This window comes from Epinephelus moara, chromosome 23 (genome assembly GCF_006386435.1).
Source record: "Epinephelus moara isolate mb chromosome 23, YSFRI_EMoa_1.0, whole genome shotgun sequence".
Classification (NCBI taxonomy): domain Eukaryota; kingdom Metazoa; phylum Chordata; class Actinopteri; order Perciformes; family Serranidae; genus Epinephelus; species Epinephelus moara.
Genome location: NC_065528.1, coordinates 13,759,148 through 13,783,103, shown reverse-complemented (window position 1 = coordinate 13,783,103; position 23,956 = coordinate 13,759,148). Strand labels below are relative to the sequence as shown.

The following is a 23,956-nucleotide window of genomic DNA, read 5'->3' as shown; positions in this document are numbered from 1 at the left end:
TCAGATCAACATTTGTCGGCCACAGGCCTTGATGGAGGAATTAGCCTACTTTGTAATCATTAGGTGGGCAAGCTAATGCACAATGGGCTTTTTGTCGCCGTAAGCCAAGAGAGGCCTGTGGTCTTCTACTCCAAGGCGGCTAAAGTCAGATAGACATTGTTTGTGTAGCTCTGACCTGCACTGATCGAGCACCAGAGCTCAGCCAAGTTTCTTACATTCAATAAAAAGAAAGAAAGAAAGAAATCAGGCATTACAAATTTTAACAAAATTCAGTCAGTTGAGATTTACCATGACAATACATGGTTGAATACATAGTTTTTGCACCCGGGTAGGTATAAAAAGTCCATAGATGTGATTCCATGTTGTGTAGGGCGGTGTTCCCAACCGTTTTTTCATTAGACATACCTCCACAGCCCTGTCAGATGAACTCAAGTACCCCTTCATTGATGCCACCAATCATGTTACAGATTTTTGTTTGTATTGATTTTTAACTGGATAGTTTTCTTGTAACGAATAATGATATGATAAAATATTAAATATTTTTTCATGCATTTAATGTGCCAGTGTTTAAGTCCTTTAGCTTAAGTTTCCATTAACTATTGCCTTGGAGAAGCTGGATTTTTTTTTAACCATTTATCCATCCAAGCTTTCTGTTTCAATGATTTATCCATTACGTCTGCTATTTCAAACATTTGCCTTAACTTGTAGTCAACTATTTTATTTGGTTATTCATTTTTTTTCGCTAACTATTTCAATGATTTATCCATAATGTTTAGCTATTTTAACTATTGATGCATTAGTTTTAGCTAATTTCAAGTGGTAATGCTATAATTTATTAACTATTCAAACCATTTATTCATCACTTCTTGCTAATTATTTGAACCTTTTTTCAATACTAATATAAGCTATTTGATTAGTCTATCCATTACCTTAAGCTTTGACCTATCAATTGTAAAAATGTATCCATTACCTTTAGCCTTTAGCTATCTATCGGAAGCATTTATCCATTACCTTTAGCCTTTAGCTATCTATTGGAAGCATTTATCCATTACCTTTAGCTTTTAGTATCTGTTGAAACCATTTATCCATTACCTTAAGCTTTAACCTATCAATTGTAAAAATGTATCTATTACCTTTAGCCTTTAGCTATCTATCGGAAGCATTTATCCATTACCTTTAGCTTTTAGTATCTGTTGAAACCATTTATCCATTACCTTTAGTTTTTAGCTATCTTTAAGAACCAGTTATCAATTACCTTTAGTTTTTAGCTATCTATTAAAACTAGTTATCAATTACCTTTAGCTTTTAGCTATCTATTAGAACCAGTTATCTATCATGTTTAGCGTATTGCTATCTATTGCAACCATTTATCCATTACCTTTAGCTTTTAGCTATCTTTTAAAACCATTTATCCATTACCTTTAGTTTTTAGCTATCTATTTAAACTCGTTATCAATTACCTTTAGCTTTTAGTCTTCTATTGGAACCATTTGTCCATTATCTGTAGCTTTTAGCTATCCATTGAAATCATTTATCCATTACTTTAAGCTTCTCACTGTCTTTTTCAACCAGTTATCGAAAGCTTTTAGCTAGCTGTTTCTCTTTGCCTTTTCTCTTCTTGTTTGCGTGCTATTTTTCAAACACCTATTTCACTTATTTTAGGTGTGATAGTTGACCCAGTATGTTGACATATTGTTTTTTTATTCAAATCAGAATTTCTATTTTTTGTCATGACCTTAGGTGCTCCATAATCTTTCCCTGACAACATCAAAAGTAAAAGTGTAATCTGTGGTGAAGAGGATTAGATACCTGGATCCTGTCATGCAAATGTTGATGAATGTTTTGTTTTATTTTTCAGCCAAACATTGGGCGTCTTGGCATCCCTCATGGGCCCTCAGGAGAAAAGGTGGCTGTGGTTGCTGTAGATGACTGTGACATCTCCATGGCGATTCGCTTCGGAAAGCAGATCGGCAACTACTCCTGCGCCGCCCAAGGCACCCAGACTGGACAGAAGAAGTAAGATAGGGCATTTCTATCTCTTTATCTCTCTAACTTATCTTTGTTTTCAAATCTTTACACTCATTAGCTCCAGTTTATCCCACGCATACTACCAGTCAGACTAATGGGAAAGATGTTGTACCTTGGGGGGGGGGCTGCCAAATTACCTTCATTACAACAGATTACACAACTCTCATTCCACCATTATCTCCTTTTGTATTTAAACCTCTGTGTTCATCGTCGTGTCCTCTCTGCTGTCAGACACAGCCTCAGACACCCAAAAGCTCACCTCAACAGTCTTCACCCGACTCACTGTTTACCACACACACTAATGAATTTTTATTTTCGAAGCGTGAGACTTTTTTTAATGAGTCTTATGAGGAGCTAGCATGCTCAGACACATTTAGTTTGCAGAGGGTGGGGACAGGAGAGAGACAGCCAGCTTCAAAGAGCAGTTAACAAGGTTACATTCCTACAGGAACTTGTTGCACAGGTCACAGAGGCTCAGAGGCATTTAGAGGGTACTTTAACTGGAATACACAAATATTATATTATGCTGGTGTGTAATGTGGTGCAAACAAGCAAACGTCTTAAGATTTGTTGTGGATAATGTCTTGACATGATCCAGAGAGTGATTGAGGCACAGAATAGGAAGCACTTGGCTTTCATTGTGGGCAGTAACCTTATGTTAAACTTTCTTTAGCCATGATTAGCAACACTTCAATTTACACGAGCTTCACGAGCGACAGAATTGGATGGCATTTCAATTGTAGGTTAAAAGAGTACTTAAATATATGAACTAAAAGTTAAGTTTTTGACCACTACTGTTCTGATGGAGGGTAAACCTGAGAATTGCTTCTGAAGGAGAAACAATGAGTTTGTTTTTAAGACCACAACATCTTTTATGATTGTGCCTTTTTAAGAACTTTTAATAGAGTCCATTCACTTTGACTCATCACATGTATTAATGTACTTTAACACTTTTTGCAAGGCTCTACGATTCATGTTACAACTCAGCACAGGCTTCATACTCTATGTCTCTGCACAAATGTCCTCAAGACACCTCTCTCTGTATCACACTTGGAAATCAAGCAAAGTACGGATTCACTTCTCAAACCCACAATTTATGATCTGTATCTTCTGATAGATATCCGTGTTGCCAAACTATTTATTTCATCATTTTAATTCTGTAATTTCATTTCTGGCTTTTGCTTAGAGGCTTGTCCCTACACAAACGATGCAAAAACCTCCTCTGTCGCAAAATATCTTTTGATGCATGGAATCAAAACTACCTCAATCAGAAACAAATCAGATTGCCTCAGTAATATTAACACAAACATTTTTTTTTATTGTTATTTTGAAGCAATACAGAAGTGTTGCTCTAAATCAAGATACAATAGATTCCTATTTGATTGATTTCCTTCAAGACGTCTTTAATACGTCTTACATGCTGTTGGCCATGAAACAATGTTTGTGCTGTATGATCACTACCTTCAACAGTTTAGCATTGCATTACATTAAGTCTCTTAAAGTCTTTTGGTGTTTGATGTTGAGTATTTTAAAGGCTCGGGGTGTAAGCAGCTTCCTACATGACCCAGTATGTGGAACCTGACTTGGTCATGGTGATGGTAGCACTTGGCCTTGTGACAGCTTAAAACCATGAAGACTTACTGAAGAAATGTCAGTCATGCTAAGGGCTGATGCTTTACCTCAGTCGCCCTTTCTGTCTCCGATTTGTTTGTCACACATGAATAGAAATGAACAGTACTGAGCATTATATTCCTATTTTATGATAAATGTTCGTAGTATTTTTTTGTAATATGTATTCGCAAACAGTTGAGTCTCTGTAGAGCTGAATTAGTGTTTGTATGTGTCCCCACCTGACTGATTTTTCTTTCCATTTTGGATTTTCCTCTGATGTATTTTCTGTCTGGTCCATCTGCAGGTCACTGGATTTGACAGGCCCGCTGCTGCTAGGCGGAGTTCCCAACCTACCCGAGGACTTCCCGGTCAGGAACAGAGACTTTGTGGGCTGCATGAGAAACCTCAGCATCGACAGCAGACCCATCGACATGGCCAGCTACATCGCTAACAACGGCACCGAAGCAGGTTAGACATGATGTGTGGTAAACCAAGGCCATAGTCGCTCAGTAGAGTTACACCGCAGGGGTAGAGACATTAGTTGTTTCCAGGACCAACACTGTAGCTGGTTAAATTGTAGGGAAAGGTTAACTCCTAACTTTTAAGAATTTTTAAGGGGCCAGAGGTCATGAAACTAGGACAATATATTAGGGCCATCGTAGGTTAAGAAAAAAAAAGAAAGACAGAGCCGGGGGAGGGGGTAATGTTCCAAGAAAAAAACTCAGAATTTCTGAGTCTTACATTTATGAAAACAAACGAACAAACAAAAATAAATCCTTGGGTTTTTTCTCAGATGAAAATGGTAATTTTATAAGAAAAACCTCTCGAGTTTACTAGTAAAAAAACTTGAAAATTGTCTGAGATTAAATTCACAAATTATGAGTAAAATAGTGGGGATTTTTTTGTTCCTTTATTTTTTTGTAAAGGAATGACATCCTTTTACTTCACTCCTTGCCAACACTGAGACAATAAATGACTGTGGTTTGAATGCCCAGTGAAGACATCACATAATAGCTCAAAAATAGTTCCAAAATAAAGTGTGCCAACATCCTGGACGTCACCTGGTTAACAGCTGGGCATCCTTCCTGGCAGACCTAGCAACGTCAAAATATGACGTTAAGACGAACCGGCCTATTCAGCTGCTAAAGTTTATACAAACAGAGTGCATTTAGCAGCTTTAGACAACTTAAAAACTTTCTCCTGGGTTGGGAGAAAGTGCTTGACTCATTCATCCACCAGGACTTCCTCCCTACATTGACTTTGTCACTGTTTAAACTATGTCAGCTGACTTTCAGGCAGTAAGTGTGTGAGTTTTGTCTCTTAAATTTGCAAGTTTAGTCTTGGAAATTCTGAGTTTACACCCCTAACCTGGCATAGTATTTTATATATTTTTTTACCTGCCATGGCCCTTATATGCTGTTGTATGAAACAGCATTATTTAATGCTTAAAAAGAAAAGTATTCTAAAAGAAAATTGAGAAGCTTCAGTTTTGCTGCTTTTAAATAAATAGTTTCTATTCTGTTCTATTCTTCCCTGAGCAGTGAGCTTACTGTAAGTTAGCATGTTTTAAAATGATTTATTTAGAACTTTTTTTTGTTTCTGCAGCTCAAAATTGGGCACATACATTGCACAAACAGATATTAATCATTCTTTTATGTGTTTGATGTCAAGGTTGTCCAGCAAAGACAAACTTTTGCACGAATGAGGTGTGTCAGAACGGAGGAGTGTGTGTCAGCAAGTGGAACACCTACAGCTGCGACTGCCCGACCGGTTACGGAGGCAAGAACTGTGAACAAGGTGAGAAGCAGAATCATTTCTCAAGGTGGGGTCAGAAAGTGTCAGTATTTATGAGTGTGTTTTTGCATTTAAATATGCATGCAGACACAGGCCAAATGTGCCTGTGTCTGCATGCTCCCCTGTGAACTTCTCAGCGTGCACATGCGCGTGTTTACGTCCTACATCAGTGCACAGCGTGTTTCTTGAGGACTTCCAGGAAATAGTGTGTGCTTGGGAGATCAAATGGGATAAGGAGCGCCTCCCCTGACTCAGTCTGACTCATGCAGCAGCCACTGTGGAGATTCACAGTGAAGCCTCCGCTCAGTATTGTGCAGACACTAAAGATAGCCTTGGGTCTGGAGTTTGAGGACAAGAACAAACTCTGGCTCACTTATCAAAACCCAGACAAAGGATGAAACAAAACACACACACTCTGACCCCACAGCTGTGTGTCTCTGTTGCCACCTCATGTTACTCTGGCGCAAACCTATATACAGCACATACAGATAGATATATGTAGAGGGGGGGATATAAATTTGATGTTATGTTTCTTTGTTAGCCAAAGAAATATAGAAGCATCCCAGCTTTTCAACAGTGTTGTTATTTACTCCACAACCTGTCTCATGTTCTTCTACGGTAAGGAGAGAACTTTGATTTCCTCCTTCAGGGCGAGCTTCCAAACAATGTGTGAAGATGTGAATACCTCTCCTTGCCCTCTCCTCTATGAGGTAGCCGCCTCGCCAGTGCCAGGCCCATGTATCCAGTATCTGAACTGGGCTGGGATCACAGCAAGCTGGGAAGAGGTGTTGGCCACTGCGTTGCTTGTTGACACATTTGGTTTGAGGCTTCGCACACCTAGCTGCCACATGAGAAACAAGAGATTTGTTATCGTGTGTTTTGCGCTGCCAAAATCATCCCGACTGGACAGACATGAAAAGACTCCACTGGAAGTCACCCACCTGGTCAGACTGTTATTTTCTCCCTTATAATTCTATCAGATCCCATTTCAATTGTACACACCGTTTTTTAAAAGACAAGGAATGAGTTCTGTCATGCTAATGTACAGCAGATCACAGTCAGACTAAATACACGCACACTGGAAAATACACACATGCTTCTACATGGGTGGCAGTAGCTTGTTATGACAAGTGAATCTCAGGTTTAAATCTCTGAAGTGGTGTCGAACAAGCTGTTGCAGTATTTAAGGATTTGCTTATAGTCAACATACCCGGTTAATATGTTAATATGGCCTGCCAACCATTTCGTAATTCACAATGAAAATGAATTAATTCACGCTGGGAATCAAACCAAAAAAAACAGGATTGAAATTTATGTTTGCTTTATTGTTAGGCCAATATCTACTCTGGACACACAGACAAAAGGATCACAATGTGCTCCTATGTAATTGTAAAAAAAAAACAAAAAAAACTCTGACTTCGAATTAATTCATCAATTCATTAATTAATTACCTAATTAATTGTCCAGCAACATGGTCAGGTTAAAATTTCCTGCAAAATTAATAACATTTGTGCCAGCCACAGCAGTACTTTGTGTTTAGCGCTAATTAGCTATTGTTAGCGTGCTAACAGGCTAAAGTAATTGATAAACCCAGTAAATGTTACCTGCCAAACACCAAAATGTTAGCATTTTCACTGTGAGCATGTTAGCACACTGATGGAACATGCTAACGTGTTCACAGTTAGCTTAAAACACCTTTGCGTCGTGTAGTGTAGCCTCACAGAGCCGCTGGCATGGCTGTAGACTGTTTTATTCTTTAGACCCGAGTCTTGAGGAAGTTAATCAGAAATGAGGAGTGGCAGAATTTTTTGTAACTTTTTATATGACTAAGCTTTGGTAAAGTAGTCAGACTAAAGCCATTGTAGGAACAAATATGTGCTTTGTCTCATAATTACAGCTTGTGTATGTGTGTGTTTGTGAATGCTACTGTTGAAATATGTGCCCTGGGGGACCGAGAACATACAGGGTTTATGCTGTAGATTATACAGGAGGAAACACTTTGCATGTTGTGCTGAAAGGTGGACCCTCCGTGTGTGTGGGGGTATGTACATCTGTGTGTGTGTGTGTGTGTGTGTGTGTGTGTGTGTGTGTTTGTGGATGTTTCTTGATCTCTCTCTCTCGCAACATCTACAGGAGCTTATATACTGTAGTACGTGTCATGTCTGTAGGACTTTACAAGGATTTTCTGAATGTCTCCAGACATTGAATGTTTGTTTAAGAATTATTGTGAAGTAATCCTGGAACATGAAGTAGTAATTATGACTTATCATATTAAATGAAATGAAATGGAAAAAAGTGATTGTAACCAGCTGCATATCATGTTTCAGTACAGCAACCAAACTATTAATTCTGAAGTCACTCTGTACTTTGAAGTTTTATTGCTTTTATTTGAAAGTGATAGACTTTACATTAAAATGTAACTCTTCAGTATAATTACAGTTTAAAAAAATCAAATACTGGGAGCATTTGTCTCATAAAAATGTTTTTTTAGTGCCAGTGTTCCTCAAAATAAAGACCACTTTTCGCATAAACCCTCTTGCATCATGTTATGACAACATTGATGCTCCTTGTTGTCTCTCCTCATTGTTTTACTTTCTGTTTCACCACACTGAGGAGGATAATTGTGTTGGGCATGGTTGCTCAATCGGCACTTTACTCATACGGAAACTCTGAAACCTTTAGCTTTGTATGCGGCAGAGGGACACCTACATAAGTTTAAATGCAATGATTCAGCATCCCTTGTATTTAGGTAGGCTATGTAAGCTCATTAGGGTGTTACAGAATCCCACCGACCAATGATCTGTCCTTCTTTGAGGGCAAGTAGCAGACATCCTGTTGACAACCTCTGCAGCCTTGTGTTCAATTCAAGCGGTGTGAGAATACCCTGAAATCTTAGCTCCCAAACATGTTTCTCACCTGATCCTTTTTTCTTTGCTCTTCATTTATCCTCAAAATGCTAAAAACTAACCATGTTGTTCCTTTACTCTTCCTTGTGTCTTGTCCCTGTCCAGTTATGCCATCTCCTCAGTTCTTTGATGGCCAGGCGCTGGTCTCATGGAGCGATACGGACATTACCATCGCTGTTCCTTGGTACATGGGCCTCATGTTCCGCACCAGGCAGCCTGCTGGCACTCTGATGCAGGCCAATGCTGGACAATACTCCACCATCAACCTCATGGTGAGATGCAGCACATTGTTAATTTATTATCAACAAAAATGTCATCGTCATCAGCGTATAATGAAATTACCTGTAAATTAACTGTAGGTTGTGCCCCTGAAACTGCAGTCTTGTCATTGGATTTCTCAATCTTTCCCACCATCCAGATGAGTGAGCAGCAGGTCTATATGGAGGTGTTGCTGAAGCAGCAGCTTGTGGCCTCACTGAGATTTTCCCAAGTTCGGGTCAATGACGGAGAGTGGCACCACCTGCTGGTAGAGCTGAGAAGCGTTAAAGACGGGAAGGACATTAAATACATGGTTTCTGTGTCCCTGGACTACGACATGTATCAGGTACGAGATAATTTCATCACAACTAAAAAAAAAGAAGGAAAAAAAAACAAGTTTTTGAGTAAAAAAATCTCACTTTCAATTTCGTGTTTTCGAGCAGAAGTCGGTGGAGATTGGAAATGACCTCCCAGGATTGAAGCTGCAAACTCTTCATGTAGGAGGTCTGCCTGGAGATGACAACCATGTCAGCAGAGGATTTGTTGGCTGCATACAGGTATGTGCATTTGCAACCTTTCCTCAACCACTTAGCCACTTCGGTTTTCCCCTTCATCATTAATGTATGCCCTCCATCAGGGTGTGCGTATGGGCGAGACGTCCACCAACGTGGCCAACGTAAACATGGCTCAGGGCCTGAAGATCCGCGTGGAAGACGGCTGCGACCTGGCTGATCCCTGCGACTCCAACATCTGCCCCGAGAACAGCCACTGCAGCGATGACTGGAGCACACACACCTGTATCTGTGACCCAGGTAATATAAACGTGCGCAAACAGATACACTCCAATTAAACTCTATAAAGTAAAGTTTCAGTGTCATTCCTTGCGCTTTCCTGTGTCTTGCAGGTTACTTTGGTAAGGAGTGTGTGGATGCTTGCCAGCTCAACCCCTGTGAGCACGTTTCCACCTGCGTTCGCAAACCGAGTTCGTCACATGGCTATACCTGTGAATGTGGACAGAACCACTATGGCCAGTACTGTGAAAACAAGTAAGGTCCCCTCCCTCTCGGTTTATGTATCTATATGTATGTATATCCCCAGAGGAAAGTTAACTTGAGTTGTGCTTTTACACTTGTGTTCAGTGAGGCCACATTTTTCAACATGTTGGATTTTCTGAAGCATCAATCAATATCTCAAAAGTGTTGAGCACTGTTCAGTCTGTAAAAGGGCTGTTGCACTGCTTTGCTAAACCTGGCTCGTAAAACGTCATCAACTAAGGCTAGCAAGCTTAGCAAACTTAGTGCCTGTCCTTATGTGTTGCATTAGACGTGAGACATGTGACTTGACTTCCCTGGTGAGAGCGACCTTCCCTATCTGGGGGGAGTGTGTCTGGTTGACTCACCGCCAGGCCACTGCTTTTGCTCGTTGTGACCGGCTCACTTGGACCAGGTCGGCCAACTAGCTCTTCTTCGTAGTTGCTTGGAAGGAATGTGTATTTCCACGGATAATTCGTGGTGTCAAGTGCTTTCTCAGTCTTCAGAATGTCTTGCCTCCGGCGTCTCCCTCGTGGTGTGCCCGCTCAGCTCAATGGCCTCTCCAAACCACACCCACGAGACATTTATTAAACTACCAATAAAGCTATCATAACAAGGGGGCTATCTGTGTTTGAGAAGCATTTATGTTACCCACAACCTGTCATTTGGAGAAACTCTGATTGCACCTTATTGTGCCATAAAGCAACAGAGGTACTGACGAAGTTGACCCAGTAGCACGTAGTGTAATATTCACACAATAGTTTTGGCGTCTGGTCTATTTTGTCTGTGAGCTGCGAGCAAATATTATATTATCCACATATTGTCAGTTGTGTGTAAACAGAGATTGAGAGAGACGAGGAGACACACAAACAGATCTCTATGTGTGATTAGAAAAGGGCAAAGGAGCAGAATCGCTTGTTGACCAACACAGAGAAATGCACTTCTAGTGTAAACAGCAAGGCTAGTGCTTGCGTGACAGTTGACATATCACAGCATGTTGGTCTCCAGTGTGAACCTGGCGTTAGAGGCTGGTGTAGGCTCAGTCTCTCTATGATCTTGTCTGTTCTCCAGCTAATACAAACAATTCAAAAAGATGCACCCTTAGATCGTTGTTTTAGAAGAATTGTAAACACTTTCACAGATTCCATTTCTAGCTACATTTCAGAGAGCGTTGCACGCCTAAAGCTCCCTCCAACACAGTCTTTTATATCCAGATGTTAAAAATAAAGCAGACTAAAAATGGACTTTGCCTCCCACAGACACAAAGCGCACTAATCTCCCTCAGTTATGTTAGGCTCTTGCTCTTTCTGTAATGTTGCCAACGTCCTGAGTCTTTCAGAGCAGCTTTATTAGCCAGTAATCTGAGCTCGATAGTGTGTGTGTGTGTGTGTGTGTGTGTGTGTGTGTGTGTGTGTGTGTGTGTGTGTGAGGGAGAGAAAAAGGAAAGATTGGACATCAAAAAGAAATAATCAAACTGTTAGGTGAAACTGTAAAGTCGGTATATAGAAGCAGAAAGAGGTATGTTGGTTCTGCACTGTCAGCATTGTCTACAAGGGCACGTGAATTAGCCAGCCCCGATTGAGGAGCAGCCATTTCCCTCTGAACTCCGACCCCTATGACACGCTTCACGTCCCGTCTTAAGCAGGATGTGGGATTCCCCCTCCACGCCTGACTGATCCTCCATAGGCGTTTAGTCACCACTGCCCTCATGCTGCCGCTCGTCCCCTATCAGATCACAGCGCTCAGGAGGAGATTGCATCTCTTGAGCGAGAAAGGGAGTCTGTGTGGGTTTGAATGAGTGAGTCACACCTGATTCACCGACTTGAAAGCGTGGAGGAAGTTTATTCTAGATTCAAGGCGACAAGGAGCGTTTTGTTGGAGATAAACTTAACATATAGGCAACTATCAGATTTGTAGTATATTGTTTTAGCTGCTATCATGTCAGTAACCTTTCAAAATGTGATCAACCATCACTTTGCTTTGTGTGATGCTGCACTTTTATTTGTTTCCATAAGAATTGGAGCTGTAACACGTGCACTGGTCCTTTTAAATGTCTGAGCTTTAAACTCATATTAACTGATTTTTTCGGCTTCTTATACATCGTTGCCGTCTCATTTGATACATTGTTATTATAAAAACATAATCATACGTGCTTTAATTAATACGTCATTGTCTCTGATGACAGAGTGGAGAAGCCGTGCCCTCAAGGATGGTGGGGCAGTCCCGTGTGTGGACCCTGTAACTGTGATACGAGCAGGGGATTTCATAAAGACTGCAACAAGACCACTGGAGAGTGTCGCTGCAAGGTAAGAACATACATTACTTAACATTTCCAAAATTGATAGGAAATATGAAAGTATCTATTTTTTTGTTGTTATTTCTTGTGACCACAGTGGCCAGAAACAAGGACACAGACTCACTTTTAAAATGACTTTAAAGGTGCATGAATACCACACCTAAATATCTAAATTTAAATACAATTTTATTTATCTGTGTCTTCTCCTCCTCCTGCAGGAAAACCACTTTCGACCAGAAGGTGAGGACACTTGCTACCCCTGCGAGTGTTTCTCTGTTGGCTCCGAGTCTCGAACCTGCGACGCCATCACTGGGCAGTGCCCTTGTAAAGGAGGAGTCATCGGCCGCCAGTGTAACCGCTGTGATAACCCCTACGCTGAGGTCACTCCTACTGGATGCGAAGGTATAACAGCATCTTGATCTTTTCTGATTTATGTGATGTTTTTTTCTAGTGGCAGATTGTAATATTACGGAAAAAAAAAAACTCAGAAAATTGAGAGACTAAAGTTTTAAACAATAGTTCTGAAGCTTGAAAAAAGGAGTGAAAAAATATTTTATAATTTTTCTATATATTTACTAATAGCAGTAATAAATTAGTCTTGGAAAAGAGCTAATTTTTTCATACATTTAATAGACTAATTCACTCATATCCAAACTAACAATAAAGTCCTGTCAAAGACAAGGGAACTTGCCTCAATAAAAAAATAGTTTGACGTGTTCATGACAAGGACAGCAATGAAAAACAAACACTTTAGAAGTTGGGTGTATTATTCCTTTAAACATTCAGTTTCACAGAGTGATCCCGGATGAATCGATGAAGTGTCAAAAGGAGACAAATATTGTCGCTCACATCTGCTGGTGCTGCAGTTGAGCTAACTGCACGTCTTTGTGGACACCCAGTCAAGCAGAAGAGGCAAGTCTGGCTGGTGAGCGGACTTGGCAGTGGGACTGCACACGCACAATACAGTAGAGATGAATAGATGACAAAACCACAAAGTCCCATGAACAGAACATGAATGTCAATGTGTTCACTGTTTGACCCAATGAGACGCTCTTCAAAGTCTCAGAATGTGTTTGGACTGTTAATGGAGCTCTAGATGACAAGATGGTTCCCAATCCTGCGTTGTTAATTTTTAATTAAGAGGATTTGAGACGTTTTTTCCACACAGAAAAGATCAAATAAATTCTGATGCAGGGAGTGTGGGAGACAAGTTGGAGGAATGAAACAAGCAAGAGGTTTCTTTAGTCCTTCAGGTCACTGAGATGTGACCATCCATGGCAGGCCTCATACCGATCTGTCAGCTGTGCGCCAAACACAGCAGTCGATGTCACCACGGCCTTTAGTCATGACAGAACGTCTTGTGTTTTTGTTGAAGCGATCCTTAAAGAAAGGGCAAGTATGATCTAAAAACAAAAAATACTATCAAAATAAAAGTCTTATCCTGGTTATGAAGTCTGTCGTAGTAGCACGTAAGAGTAAATGAAATGCTGAGAGATTAGAGGCCGTGTGCAACTGAACTGAGCCACAAACAAGCCAACAAGTCTGCAGGTCCCAGCTTGGTTTGTCCTGGAGATTTATTAACCAAGATTTGCTGGAATAAATGATGTATCATGGCTTGTGAAATCGCTCTGCAGGCTCAATTTATGTCACTGTGCTGGTCTGTCTGGCTGTTTCATAAGGTGAAACATTTACCTATAAACGTTCAGGTGGTCCAGCTTCAGTTTATGATGCACTTCTTCAAGAGATAATTTAAGTGACCAATTTTTGGGTTCCAACATCTGCCTGACACACAAAAGCCAGCCTCAGGTTTTAAACCATACTCACATGTAACCCTTCTTTTGTTGTTTGCCTTTCCTCCACAGTGGTGTACGAGGGCTGTCCCAAGGCGTTTGATGCAGGCATCTGGTGGCCAAAGACCAAATTTGGGCGCCCCGCTGCCATGAACTGTCCCAAAGGATCAGTTGGTGAGTGCTTCTGAATCCCTCTGATGACAAAAGCAAAGTGGACAAATAAATGAGCTCTGGATGGAGTCAAAACAGTGTGTGGTCTGTCTAGTTGCAGGTCACTGCTTGTAAAGTTTTATCATACGATTCTGTGTAAATTTGGGGAAAAATGTGTTGACGGTCTAGTTCCACATTTTATTACCTTCAGAGAGAGGCAGGCTAACTGTACCCGCTTTTTCGGTTAGTGTGTCAGCATGGGTTTTCTCAGGGTACTCCGGCTTCCTCCCACCAGCCTGCATTGGCTCATGTGTTTGACCAGTGAACTTACACTTACATCTGGATCAATTGGGGTACACTTTCGAAAAAAGAAATACGCCATCTTAGTCGGAAAGTTAAATGTATACACAATAAAACGCACCATTGTTACATAAAATACACTTGTTTGGCCCCTACAGTGTGACTTGGTCTGGTATGGCCGTTTTTGGAAGCTAAGGTTTCTGATGTGCCTACTCTGAAAATGGAGCTAAAAAGTCCCTCGAAAATGTGGCCTAAGAACTATGACTGTTCCTAGTTCTTGCTTTGTCGACAGAATATAAAAGGGGGGTTCTCATGTTTTTAGAACTGCGGAAAAAGCTCCCCGGTCTGAAAACGCCTATTGTCTCGCTTTCAAAAAGAACACCCGCCAGTCTCTATGCCAACAGATTCACAGTTATTGAGCAACAGCAGTCAGATTAAGCTGCATGGGTGGCTGTGTGTTTGTGTGTTAATGTATTTTAAGACATATAAGCACACACACTCTCTCTATGAAGCTTAAAAACACAGCCATACGGCTCTCTGATTGGTCTGTTAATCCAGCATAGCTTTCTCATCAGCCAATCGTGTACAGGTTTGTCTGTAGAGACTTTTGGAAAAACACCAGGTACACTAAGCGCTGACAGTAATACCCCTCCTCCTCCTCCAGCTGTGTGTGTGTATATGAGAGAAGGAGGGAGACAGTGGAGGTGAACTCAAGACTCCAGTTCACTGACCTGCCCCTCAGTAAAGCACTGTCACTTTCCTGGTTACCCCCGTGGTTACTGCCGTCACCATGGCAACCCCATTGTTGTCTCCCCAGACTCATTTGGGAACTTATTTGCTAACACCGCTCGTCGCCATCTCTCAGCTCCAACTGGCACCTCCTTCAGCCATTTCTTCTTCCTTTGCAACAATAGCATTCGAAGACACTTTGCATTTGGATGAAGTCTTTTCTCAAACTGAATCAGACTGGAACAAGTCAGTACTGTATGGTTTCAGATATTTAATCCACTAAGACACGATGGATTTTACATTTTAGAGCAGTCAGGATCTTATTTTGCCTGACTTCTAGGTTTTTAGGACCTCTAAATAGAAATAGAGATTGAATAGATTTTTTTTAAACTCTGAAAAATGTAGCTGCTAGATCCTTTTATCATTTTTAGCCCTGAGTATTGTCTTTAAGTATTCCAGTCTGGCTACATACAGCTGGAACATCCTTCGCCAATTATGTCTCTGAAATCGCATACTATGCACTACACACCCAATATGAGTACAACCATGTACTTGTGCCAGCCTCAGCTATATCGGCAATTACAAAATGTTCTTACATACTTTAACTTAAACTGAAGTGTTACTGACAGTCTTTCTTTACTCAGGATCCCCATCAGTTGTTACTACAGTGACGACTACTCTTCCTCGGGTCCACATAACATAACATGACATAACAGAGTAGTCTTGGTCGTTCTCTGTTATTAACATTGCCCTCTACTGAATTACCTTTTGGGATATTTATGCAGTGTCCAGTGATTGCATACTGTAATATTTCACACTAAATAGTATGAAATTCACGTACTGTTGGTTTCATACTAAGGTTTCGGACACTAAAAAATCTGATAACACTTGAAGGTATCTACATAAGGGTGACATGACACTGTCATGAAGTTGTCATGAACATTATGTACATGTCATAAACGTTTATGACTGCTGTCACAAAGTGTCATTCGGTTTCTGTAATGACAAGTTGACATTGTTTGGGTTGTCTTGATTATGACAACTTGACATTAATCAAAGTGACATTATCAGAAGTTGTCTTTGTCATGACAACTTGACATTAAATTTGTTTGGGATGTCGTTATTATGACAACTTGACATTAACCAGGATGACATTACCAGAAGACGTCTTTGTATCAATCATTATGTCAACTTGTCATAAACACAAAAAGAGGTGCATTTCTTGTTAATGTCAAGTTGTTATGACAAAGACATCTTCTGGTAATGTCATCCTGGTTAATGTCAAGTTGTCATTATAACGACATCCCAAACAAATTTAATGTCAACTTGTCATTACAAAGACAACTTCTGGTAATGTCACTTTGTTTAATGTCAAGTTGTCGTAATCAAGACAACCCAAACAATGTCAACTACATCTACTGCTACTACTACGTCATTACAAAAACCGAATGACACTTAATGACAGCAGTCATAAACGTTTATGACATGTACATAATGTTCATGACAGGTTCATGACAGTGTCATGTCATCCTTATGTAGATACCTTCAAGTAAATTGTTACCAAAAATCTCACATACGGTTTTAGCATGCTAAATAACTTGTTAGTATAGAATTGGGACGCAGCCCCATAAGGTAGAGCAGCCTGTATACAGCCTGAGAGGGTAAACCTGGGGCAAAAAAAATCACAATATCTTTCTGATATTGGTACAAAGAGTTGTTTTATTGTGCCTATAAGTCACCAAAATATGTTCAGATATCTGTGAAAGTTGCCAGACACGTAATTTAAGTTTCTGTATACTTACAGGTACTGCCATCCGCCACTGTAACGAAAAGGGCTGGTTGTTGCCTGAGCTCTTCAACTGCACCACCGCCACCTTCTCCCATCTGAAGAAAATGGTGAGTACAAGTACAATGTTTTATCGATTCTTTGGGTAGCAATTTGATATCTGCCGATATCACAAAGTGTGCCATGATGCAATTTCCATTCGATTTAATTCAAGGGCCTCGTTGTCTTTTTCTTGGCTGCTCACTATTGTCTGCCTGGTGCTTGGCTTCTAGCACTGTGTGATTGTTTAGGGAGGAGGTGTGCTTGTATGGACATGGTAACACATACATGCCATGGTCATTTCAAATATGAAAGTGCATCTTAAGGTGGACGATATGTATCCATGTTTTCACCTTGCATCCATAATATTGGCTCGTAGATCATTTTTAAGGTTTAACTTGAATCAAAGGAGTAAATATGTGTTACACCTAAAACACTTTGGTTACATTACATAGATGATTTTGAAGCTAAAGCTCTTTTTTAAAGTAATATTTGACATGTTTTTAATTCCTCACCAGTGCTATTTTAAATCTGAAGCTTTCATCAGACTGTTGACTGCATTCGTCTTTCTTAGCCATAGTCATAATGATTATTGGCAGTTATTATTAAAATACTGCGTCATCAGGGAACTGATGAGTCACCAAAGTGTAATTTCAGAGGATGAAGTTGAGGAGAGATTTAAACAAGTATTGCACTTATTGTGTTTGAACCTGAACCTAATACTCGAGGCGTGAACCTCTACAAAGCCGCACTAATCCCGGGATTGACCAATTTCTATTATGTTTCATCGCGCCCACTCAGCTTGGCTTTGCCTTGACCTGCTTGTTTTCTTTCCGTCCCTCAACCCTCCATTCCTCCAGAATGAGGACCTGCGGCGCAACAGTTCAAGGATGGACAGTGAGCGCTCCAAGACCATTGTGCGTATGCTTCATAGTGCCACCAACAACACGGAGCATTACTACGGCAACGACGTGAAGACGGCCGCCCAGCTGCTGAATCACGTGCTGCAGTACGAGAGCCGGCAGGCGGGGTTCGACCTCACCGCCATGAGGGACTCAGAGTTCAATGAGGTAGAGGAGAAAACTAACAGGATGTACAGATCAGCTCTTAGAAAATTATAAGAAAAGATCTTAAGACTTTAATTAGTGAAGCTAGTCTGTAGTACTGGGAGCACTGGGGGCACACTGCTCTCCACTGGTTGATTCTTACTGGCAGAGCAACTTGATCCATCACTGTAGTAATCCAATACTTAAACCATTGCTATACTACTGCTCTCACTGATGATGCATTTACGACCTTTATTCTAAAATCATATACCATGAAATGCTTCAGTCTTAATTTTGTATTTTTCCAGAACTTGGTGCGAGCAGGTAGCGCCATCCTGGATCCTGACACCAAGGAGCACTGGGATCAGATCCAGAAGACTGAAGGTGGCACCGCCCATCTGCTCCGCAACTTCGAGGAGTATGCCAACACCCTGGCACAGAACGTCAGGAAAACCTACCTGAAACCCTTCACCATCGTCACTGACAACATGAGTGAGTGGACAATCTGTGATCACACTGTGTGTAACTAGGACACATGATCACATATGAGTCGCTGTCTACACTCTCACAGATAGTTTGGAAAACTGAGGGGACAGGGACTGAGATATCATCCTCATTATTTGCTTCTGTCTCCCTAGTTCTAACCGTGGACTACCTGGATGTGTCGGACCCGGAGAGGGCGACGTTGCCTCGGTTCCAGGACATCGACGAGGCTTACTCAAGAGAGCTTGGGTCCTCCGTCCACTTCCCCCAGTTCAACCTCCGCACTCAGGGCCACAAAGGTAGGAACGCTGGCAGAATCTCCCCATTTGTTCCTTCTATGCTGCAAGAGTTTAAAATGTGTGACAATACACAACTCCAGTCTAAGTCTGTCAATTTTATCTCTTATCCCCTCCCAGCAAAGCCCACCCCTGCCCCTCCGACTCAGACCGATGCCCCACAGGAGGAGGAGGAGCACACTGTGTCCGATAGGAGACGGCGCCATCTTGAGCCAGCCGCCCCTCTGCCGGTTGCTGTGGTGATAGTGTATAAATCACTGGGGAAGCTCCTCCCGGAGAGATATGACCCTGACCGCAGGAGTCTGAGGTAGACAGTTAAACTTAAAGAACTTTCTCAGGCACTTTGCGAGAATTAAATTATGACGTTGCAAACCAGGCCTGAAAGGATGGAAAAAAGAGCCCACACACCATCTAAACTGTTGTCACCAGTGTGTATACAATTCTTCATATTCTGTAAACCTTTGAAGAAACCCTGCGTCACATGAAAATTTTTCATCTTTACTGTTAATACATGTCATAATATTTATTATAGGTGTGTTTGAAGTAACCACCTTATCACTGCCTGCATAGGTCTGTAAGATTCTGCATAGTAACTGAGTCAGGGACTGGTATGTTTCGAAGATAAGATAAGAACTTAACAAAAGTATAAAAGGAAATATGACCACATGTAAATAAGGTTTGGGTCTGTTATGGTATCATCTACTGTACATGAGCCATAAAAAGTAACTGAAAACTGTAGATCAGTGATTCAAATACAGTCTAATGGTGTTTTCTTGTATCTCTCCAGGATCCCCAACCGTCCAGTGATCAACACAGCCATTGTGAGCGCCACGGTGCACAGTGAGGGTCCACCCCTTCCTCCCGTCCTGGATCCCCCCATCACTTTGGAGTACACCATGCTGGAGACGGAGGAGAGAACCAAACCTGTGTGCGTCTTCTGGAATCACTCCATTGCGTGAGTTGGACTTCGCACACACACAAATGCATGCCCTAAGGGTATCAGGATCCAGAGTAACGTGTGCAGATACAAAACAGCATTTATGATGTCTTTATTTTTTCGTTTCATCTGTTGTGTGTGTGTGTGTGTTTAGGGTCGGAGGTATGGGCGGCTGGTCTGCTAAAGGCTGTGAGGTGCTCAACAGGAACAACAGCCACATTAGCTGTCAGTGTAACCACATGACCAGTTTCGCTGTGCTCATGGACATCTCCAAGAGAGAGGTATCACAGAAAAGTTGTGAAACATCCAACTGATCTTGCTATATTCTGCCTCTTGCCTTGTTATTGACTCCTGACTTGATGTCTCTACAGCATGGTGATGTTCTCCCCCTGAAGATTGTCACCTACACCACGGTGTCAGTCTCCCTGTTCCTCCTCCTCATCACTTTCATCTTGCTGTGCCTCTTGCGCCGGCTCCGCTCCAACCTCCACGCCATCCATAGAAACCTGGTAGCAGCGCTCTTCTTCTCTGAGCTCGTCTTCCTGCTCGGCATCAACCAGACTGACAACCCGGTGAGTGTATTTTTTAGCCCTCGGAAAATCTCCCACGTAAGGCTATGCGATCATCAGAAGAATGTCCACTATCACGACTGCCGACGACACAGAATGCTTCTTCAAGCGCCTCCATCATCGATAAAATGCGGAAAACTAGCTGTAAATGCGAAAAAATGGTTGTAAACAGGACGAGACGAAATAATTACATACATTTTTTACAGACGATCGCGTTCGCACGGGATTAATATTACCCTAGGTATTTTCTCCGGACTGTTTTACAGAAGGTAAAAGTCGCTGTAATTTTCACTGACATTATCCGTAGTGATTACGGACATGGCGTGTTCGGATGGGACTAAAATCCCTGGTAATAATTACTTTACCTCATGTCTCCATGTTAGACTAATCCCGTCCGAATAGGGCTTTAGACGTGCGTTAGCCAGGTCAGGAATCTGATTGCAAGCCATCTCAGTTTTACGTGTCTACATGCAAATCAGGCCCGTTCAGTACCTGGAACTAATTGGTAACTGCCAGAAATACCAGACGATTAATAGTTTATGCATATCAGCAGGTTAGTTACAACAATAACACTTTATATAGTTAGCTATAAACTGTCCATGAAAGTGTTCATCTATTAGTTTTAGCTATTTTACTGATTATAATCACTTTCAGCTAACTATTTCAGCAGTTAGTAAGTAACTGTTTCGACTGTTTATCTTACTTTCAGTTTGCATCAGCAAAATAATCTACAGACCACTCTGTGCGATTGCAAGATAGTTTTATGCAACATAGTGTTCTATTAAGTATAATTTGAGTTGAGCCCCTCCATAGCCGTTCCATGTCCCCCTGGTAATTTCAGATTTAAACTCTGGGGTACAAGCTCCTCTGCGAGGGTATCACTGGTTTAAGAGATTTCACAGCCATTAAAAGTGTATGTTGGTGATTGAACAGCTGTTGCTGGCTTGTAGCGCTTGTGACATTTGGACAGGAAGTCACCCAAGCCAAGTCTTTACATTACAGAAATATTTCCTGTTCAAATGGGCTCATGCTGCATCATCATAAATCAGGAGGAGAGGGGAACATAGTTGATATCCTCAGGATTTAAATGGAAAACAATGCACATGATACAGGGACACACCAGGTGTACTTCTCCTATGCTTGTGGCATGGTGGAACTTGAGATGGGATAAGGTCGTCTCTCACCGGTGTTTACTGTATTAAAAACTGCCGAGCATCGTACAACATTTGTTCTGCCTGCGGGCTGCCATCTAACGTGGTGTTGACAGGGGCTTTATCAGGTTTAAGGGGCCAAGGCCCTCCTGAGACCGTCTTTATTCGACAGATTATGTGTTTTGATGCTCGACTAATGACTGTCATAGTCAGGAATGTGCTGGTTGCCAGGTCCCCTCCAAATATAACCTCCTGCAAGGTTATTGTATTACTGGATGTAACTTTGTTACTGTAAAGCTCTCTAATGAAAACGGTGTAATATATATCCTAAGATAGCACAAGAGTCAGAAATCTAATGAGCTGATTATGTTAGATTAATAATCTAGTTTGAAATTGGGTAGGTCACAGTTATGGCCGTGCATGTGCACACGCATTGACATACTGTAAAGGATCAAAAGGTGTGGGAATTCTTTGAAGTCTGCTGACACAGACATTCGGACTCACACACACACATGCATGCACACACACACACACATGCACACACACACACACACACGCACACACGCACACACACACACACACACACCTTCGTGTGCCAGTAGCGGAGACATGCTGTGACTGGTACCTGTCTCCAGAAGCAGGCCTGAGGGTGGTAGGCACTGGCAAAGGTTTCCCAAAACAACTTCTTAGTTTTCACTTGATAAATCTCTCGCATGTCTGTGGTACAGAAAACATCATTAATCTGTTAATTGACGGGTAATCCTGCGTGAAGCTTCTTAATCTGAGACATTTGGTAGGCTTTGGTGAAACACAAAGACAGATTTAAACAGTGGACGAACAACATGCTGAGTTTAGACAAGCATATTGGATGACATTGATTTACCTGCACGGTTCTTGCACTTCATGGGGTTGTGCCGAGATGGCTGAAAGTCGATTTGGATAAAAGCGTCAGCAAAATAAAATGTTGTGTAGTTCTAAATTTTAAAAAGTCTGAACATGTGACAAGTAGTTTTTTAAAACCTGATAGTGACATGAATGCCTCAACAATTAATATTAATTCATCATTGTCTTTCTAATCCATCAGATTTTCTTATTTGCCAGCACTTTGTTTGATCCATACTGAGGTTTTTAACCCTCCCTATATATGTGTCCAGGTTAAAGTCTTCAAAACAGTAATGAAAGTGGAGAAGAATCTGCAAACCTGCTCAGTAATGTCCATTATAGAACAATATCAAGCTAAAGTTGGCTAACATTAGCTATCAACCAAAAACCCCTGGACATTCAAGACTAAGTAAGGCTCTAGCAGCAAAACTGCTGACTGTATCAATCAAGCAGTGGTGCATTTTATTGCTCATGAGTTTACCTTTTCATTTGTGAGGAAGACTATTATTACCTCTTTGAAAAGTTATATGCTGTTGCTTTAAAATGAATGTGCCACCTCTGACTAGTCTGGCTAAACCAGCTGTCTACAGTCTAACACAAGACGTCACGAGATCAACGGGCCCAACTGTCAGTCCCAACGCGGTGGTGAGTGGTAACTGCCAACCACCAGCAGTCAACCAGATGTTAAACATTTTGGCTCAATGGAAAGTAACCAGAGTTTAAAGTCAAGTCACTTCAGGACGGGTTGCATAGCTATTTATCACAAACAATCTTTGAGTGGGTCTTAGCCTAGCAAAAAACAGTTAACACATCATCCCATCAAAAAACTGATACTGAACTGACTTAAACCAACTCTTGAACCCTTGAACAAAATCTTCCTAACAATGCCCTCCACATCTGGATAAACCAGAAGTTTTTATAACTGAAAAGCTTCCAAATATAAAAGCAAAGGGGCCCAATAACCAGCCATGTTGGATAAAAGATTAGGGGCATGTAAGTTTTCAAGTTCAAGATAATTTGTGGGAGTCCTGTCTTCTTGTAGAAATGTTCTGACTCACCGTGTTTTGACTGGGATGAGGGGGATGTGAGCTCTGACTAACAACACGCTGCCTTATCTGCCACTATATCACTTTTTTTTAATGAGTTCAATATAGTGATGTAGCTTTTGTTTTTTCCATCTCTGAATTCATAAGTGCAGTTAGTGTGCGTTCATGCATGTCTTCTATCTAGTGCTTAGGTGTGTATCAGTGTGTGTGTGTCTCAACTGTGGAATGCTGTCAGTGTGCGCCCAGGGCCATCTGCAGGATGATTTATTACCCTGTCAAAGTAGTCTCTCTCTCCTGCTCTCTGATCTCCACGGCGATACACAGCATTACTAAAATACAGTAACTCAACTGCTGGGACATTCCCTGACACATTGCATTCCTCCGGTAAAGCAGCAGACATGGAAATAGTGAGGGAAGGAGGTTAAAGTGTGGCTGCAGGTCGACCCATTACTGTCGTACACAAATTAACGAAGTTTGTCATTAAAAACAGTTTGAGTAGGGGCGCTAATATTGCTGTTAATCACTTTTTTTGTCAATAAAATGGTGTAAATTTGTCAAAAATGTACGTCACAATTTCCTTGAGATTGACAAGACATCCTCCGATTGCTTGCTTTGTCCAACCATCAGTCCGATATCTACACGCATTTAATTTACGATGATATAAAACCTAGAAAAACAGCATATACTTACATTTAAGAGGCTGGAACGTGGCTTTTGGTTGGATTTTTTGTCATTTTCAAGACCTTTATTTGTCCCAGAGGGGCCACAGTAGCAATAAATAAGTAAAAAAAACATAACATGAGGCTGGACATACAAGATAGTAACCAC

The 23,956-nt window shown here is 41.3% G+C and overlaps 1 protein-coding gene across 5 annotated transcripts in view; it reads left to right on the top strand.

The window, feature by feature from the left end:
• Nucleotides 1-23,956, top strand: part of celsr1a (cadherin EGF LAG seven-pass G-type receptor 1a) — a 119,431-nt gene that overhangs the window by 82,879 nt on the left and 12,596 nt on the right. For all 5 annotated transcript variants that reach the window (XM_050036166.1, XM_050036167.1, XM_050036165.1 and 2 more), the window contains 19 exons: nucleotides 1,859-2,016; nucleotides 3,944-4,107; nucleotides 5,311-5,436; nucleotides 8,445-8,611; nucleotides 8,758-8,943; nucleotides 9,041-9,154; nucleotides 9,235-9,409; nucleotides 9,502-9,643; nucleotides 11,814-11,934; nucleotides 12,143-12,326; nucleotides 13,787-13,888; nucleotides 16,698-16,789; nucleotides 17,579-17,788; nucleotides 18,073-18,256; nucleotides 18,403-18,546; nucleotides 18,664-18,850; nucleotides 19,331-19,498; nucleotides 19,635-19,761; nucleotides 19,852-20,052. In XM_050036166.1, coding sequence (XP_049892123.1) covers nucleotides 1,859-2,016; nucleotides 3,944-4,107; nucleotides 5,311-5,436; nucleotides 8,445-8,611; nucleotides 8,758-8,943; nucleotides 9,041-9,154; nucleotides 9,235-9,409; nucleotides 9,502-9,643; nucleotides 11,814-11,934; nucleotides 12,143-12,326; nucleotides 13,787-13,888; nucleotides 16,698-16,789; nucleotides 17,579-17,788; nucleotides 18,073-18,256; nucleotides 18,403-18,546; nucleotides 18,664-18,850; nucleotides 19,331-19,498; nucleotides 19,635-19,761; nucleotides 19,852-20,052 — 2,952 coding nt within the window. The remainder of the gene's footprint in view (nucleotides 1-1,858; nucleotides 2,017-3,943; nucleotides 4,108-5,310; nucleotides 5,437-8,444; nucleotides 8,612-8,757; nucleotides 8,944-9,040; nucleotides 9,155-9,234; nucleotides 9,410-9,501; nucleotides 9,644-11,813; nucleotides 11,935-12,142; nucleotides 12,327-13,786; nucleotides 13,889-16,697; nucleotides 16,790-17,578; nucleotides 17,789-18,072; nucleotides 18,257-18,402; nucleotides 18,547-18,663; nucleotides 18,851-19,330; nucleotides 19,499-19,634; nucleotides 19,762-19,851; nucleotides 20,053-23,956) is intronic.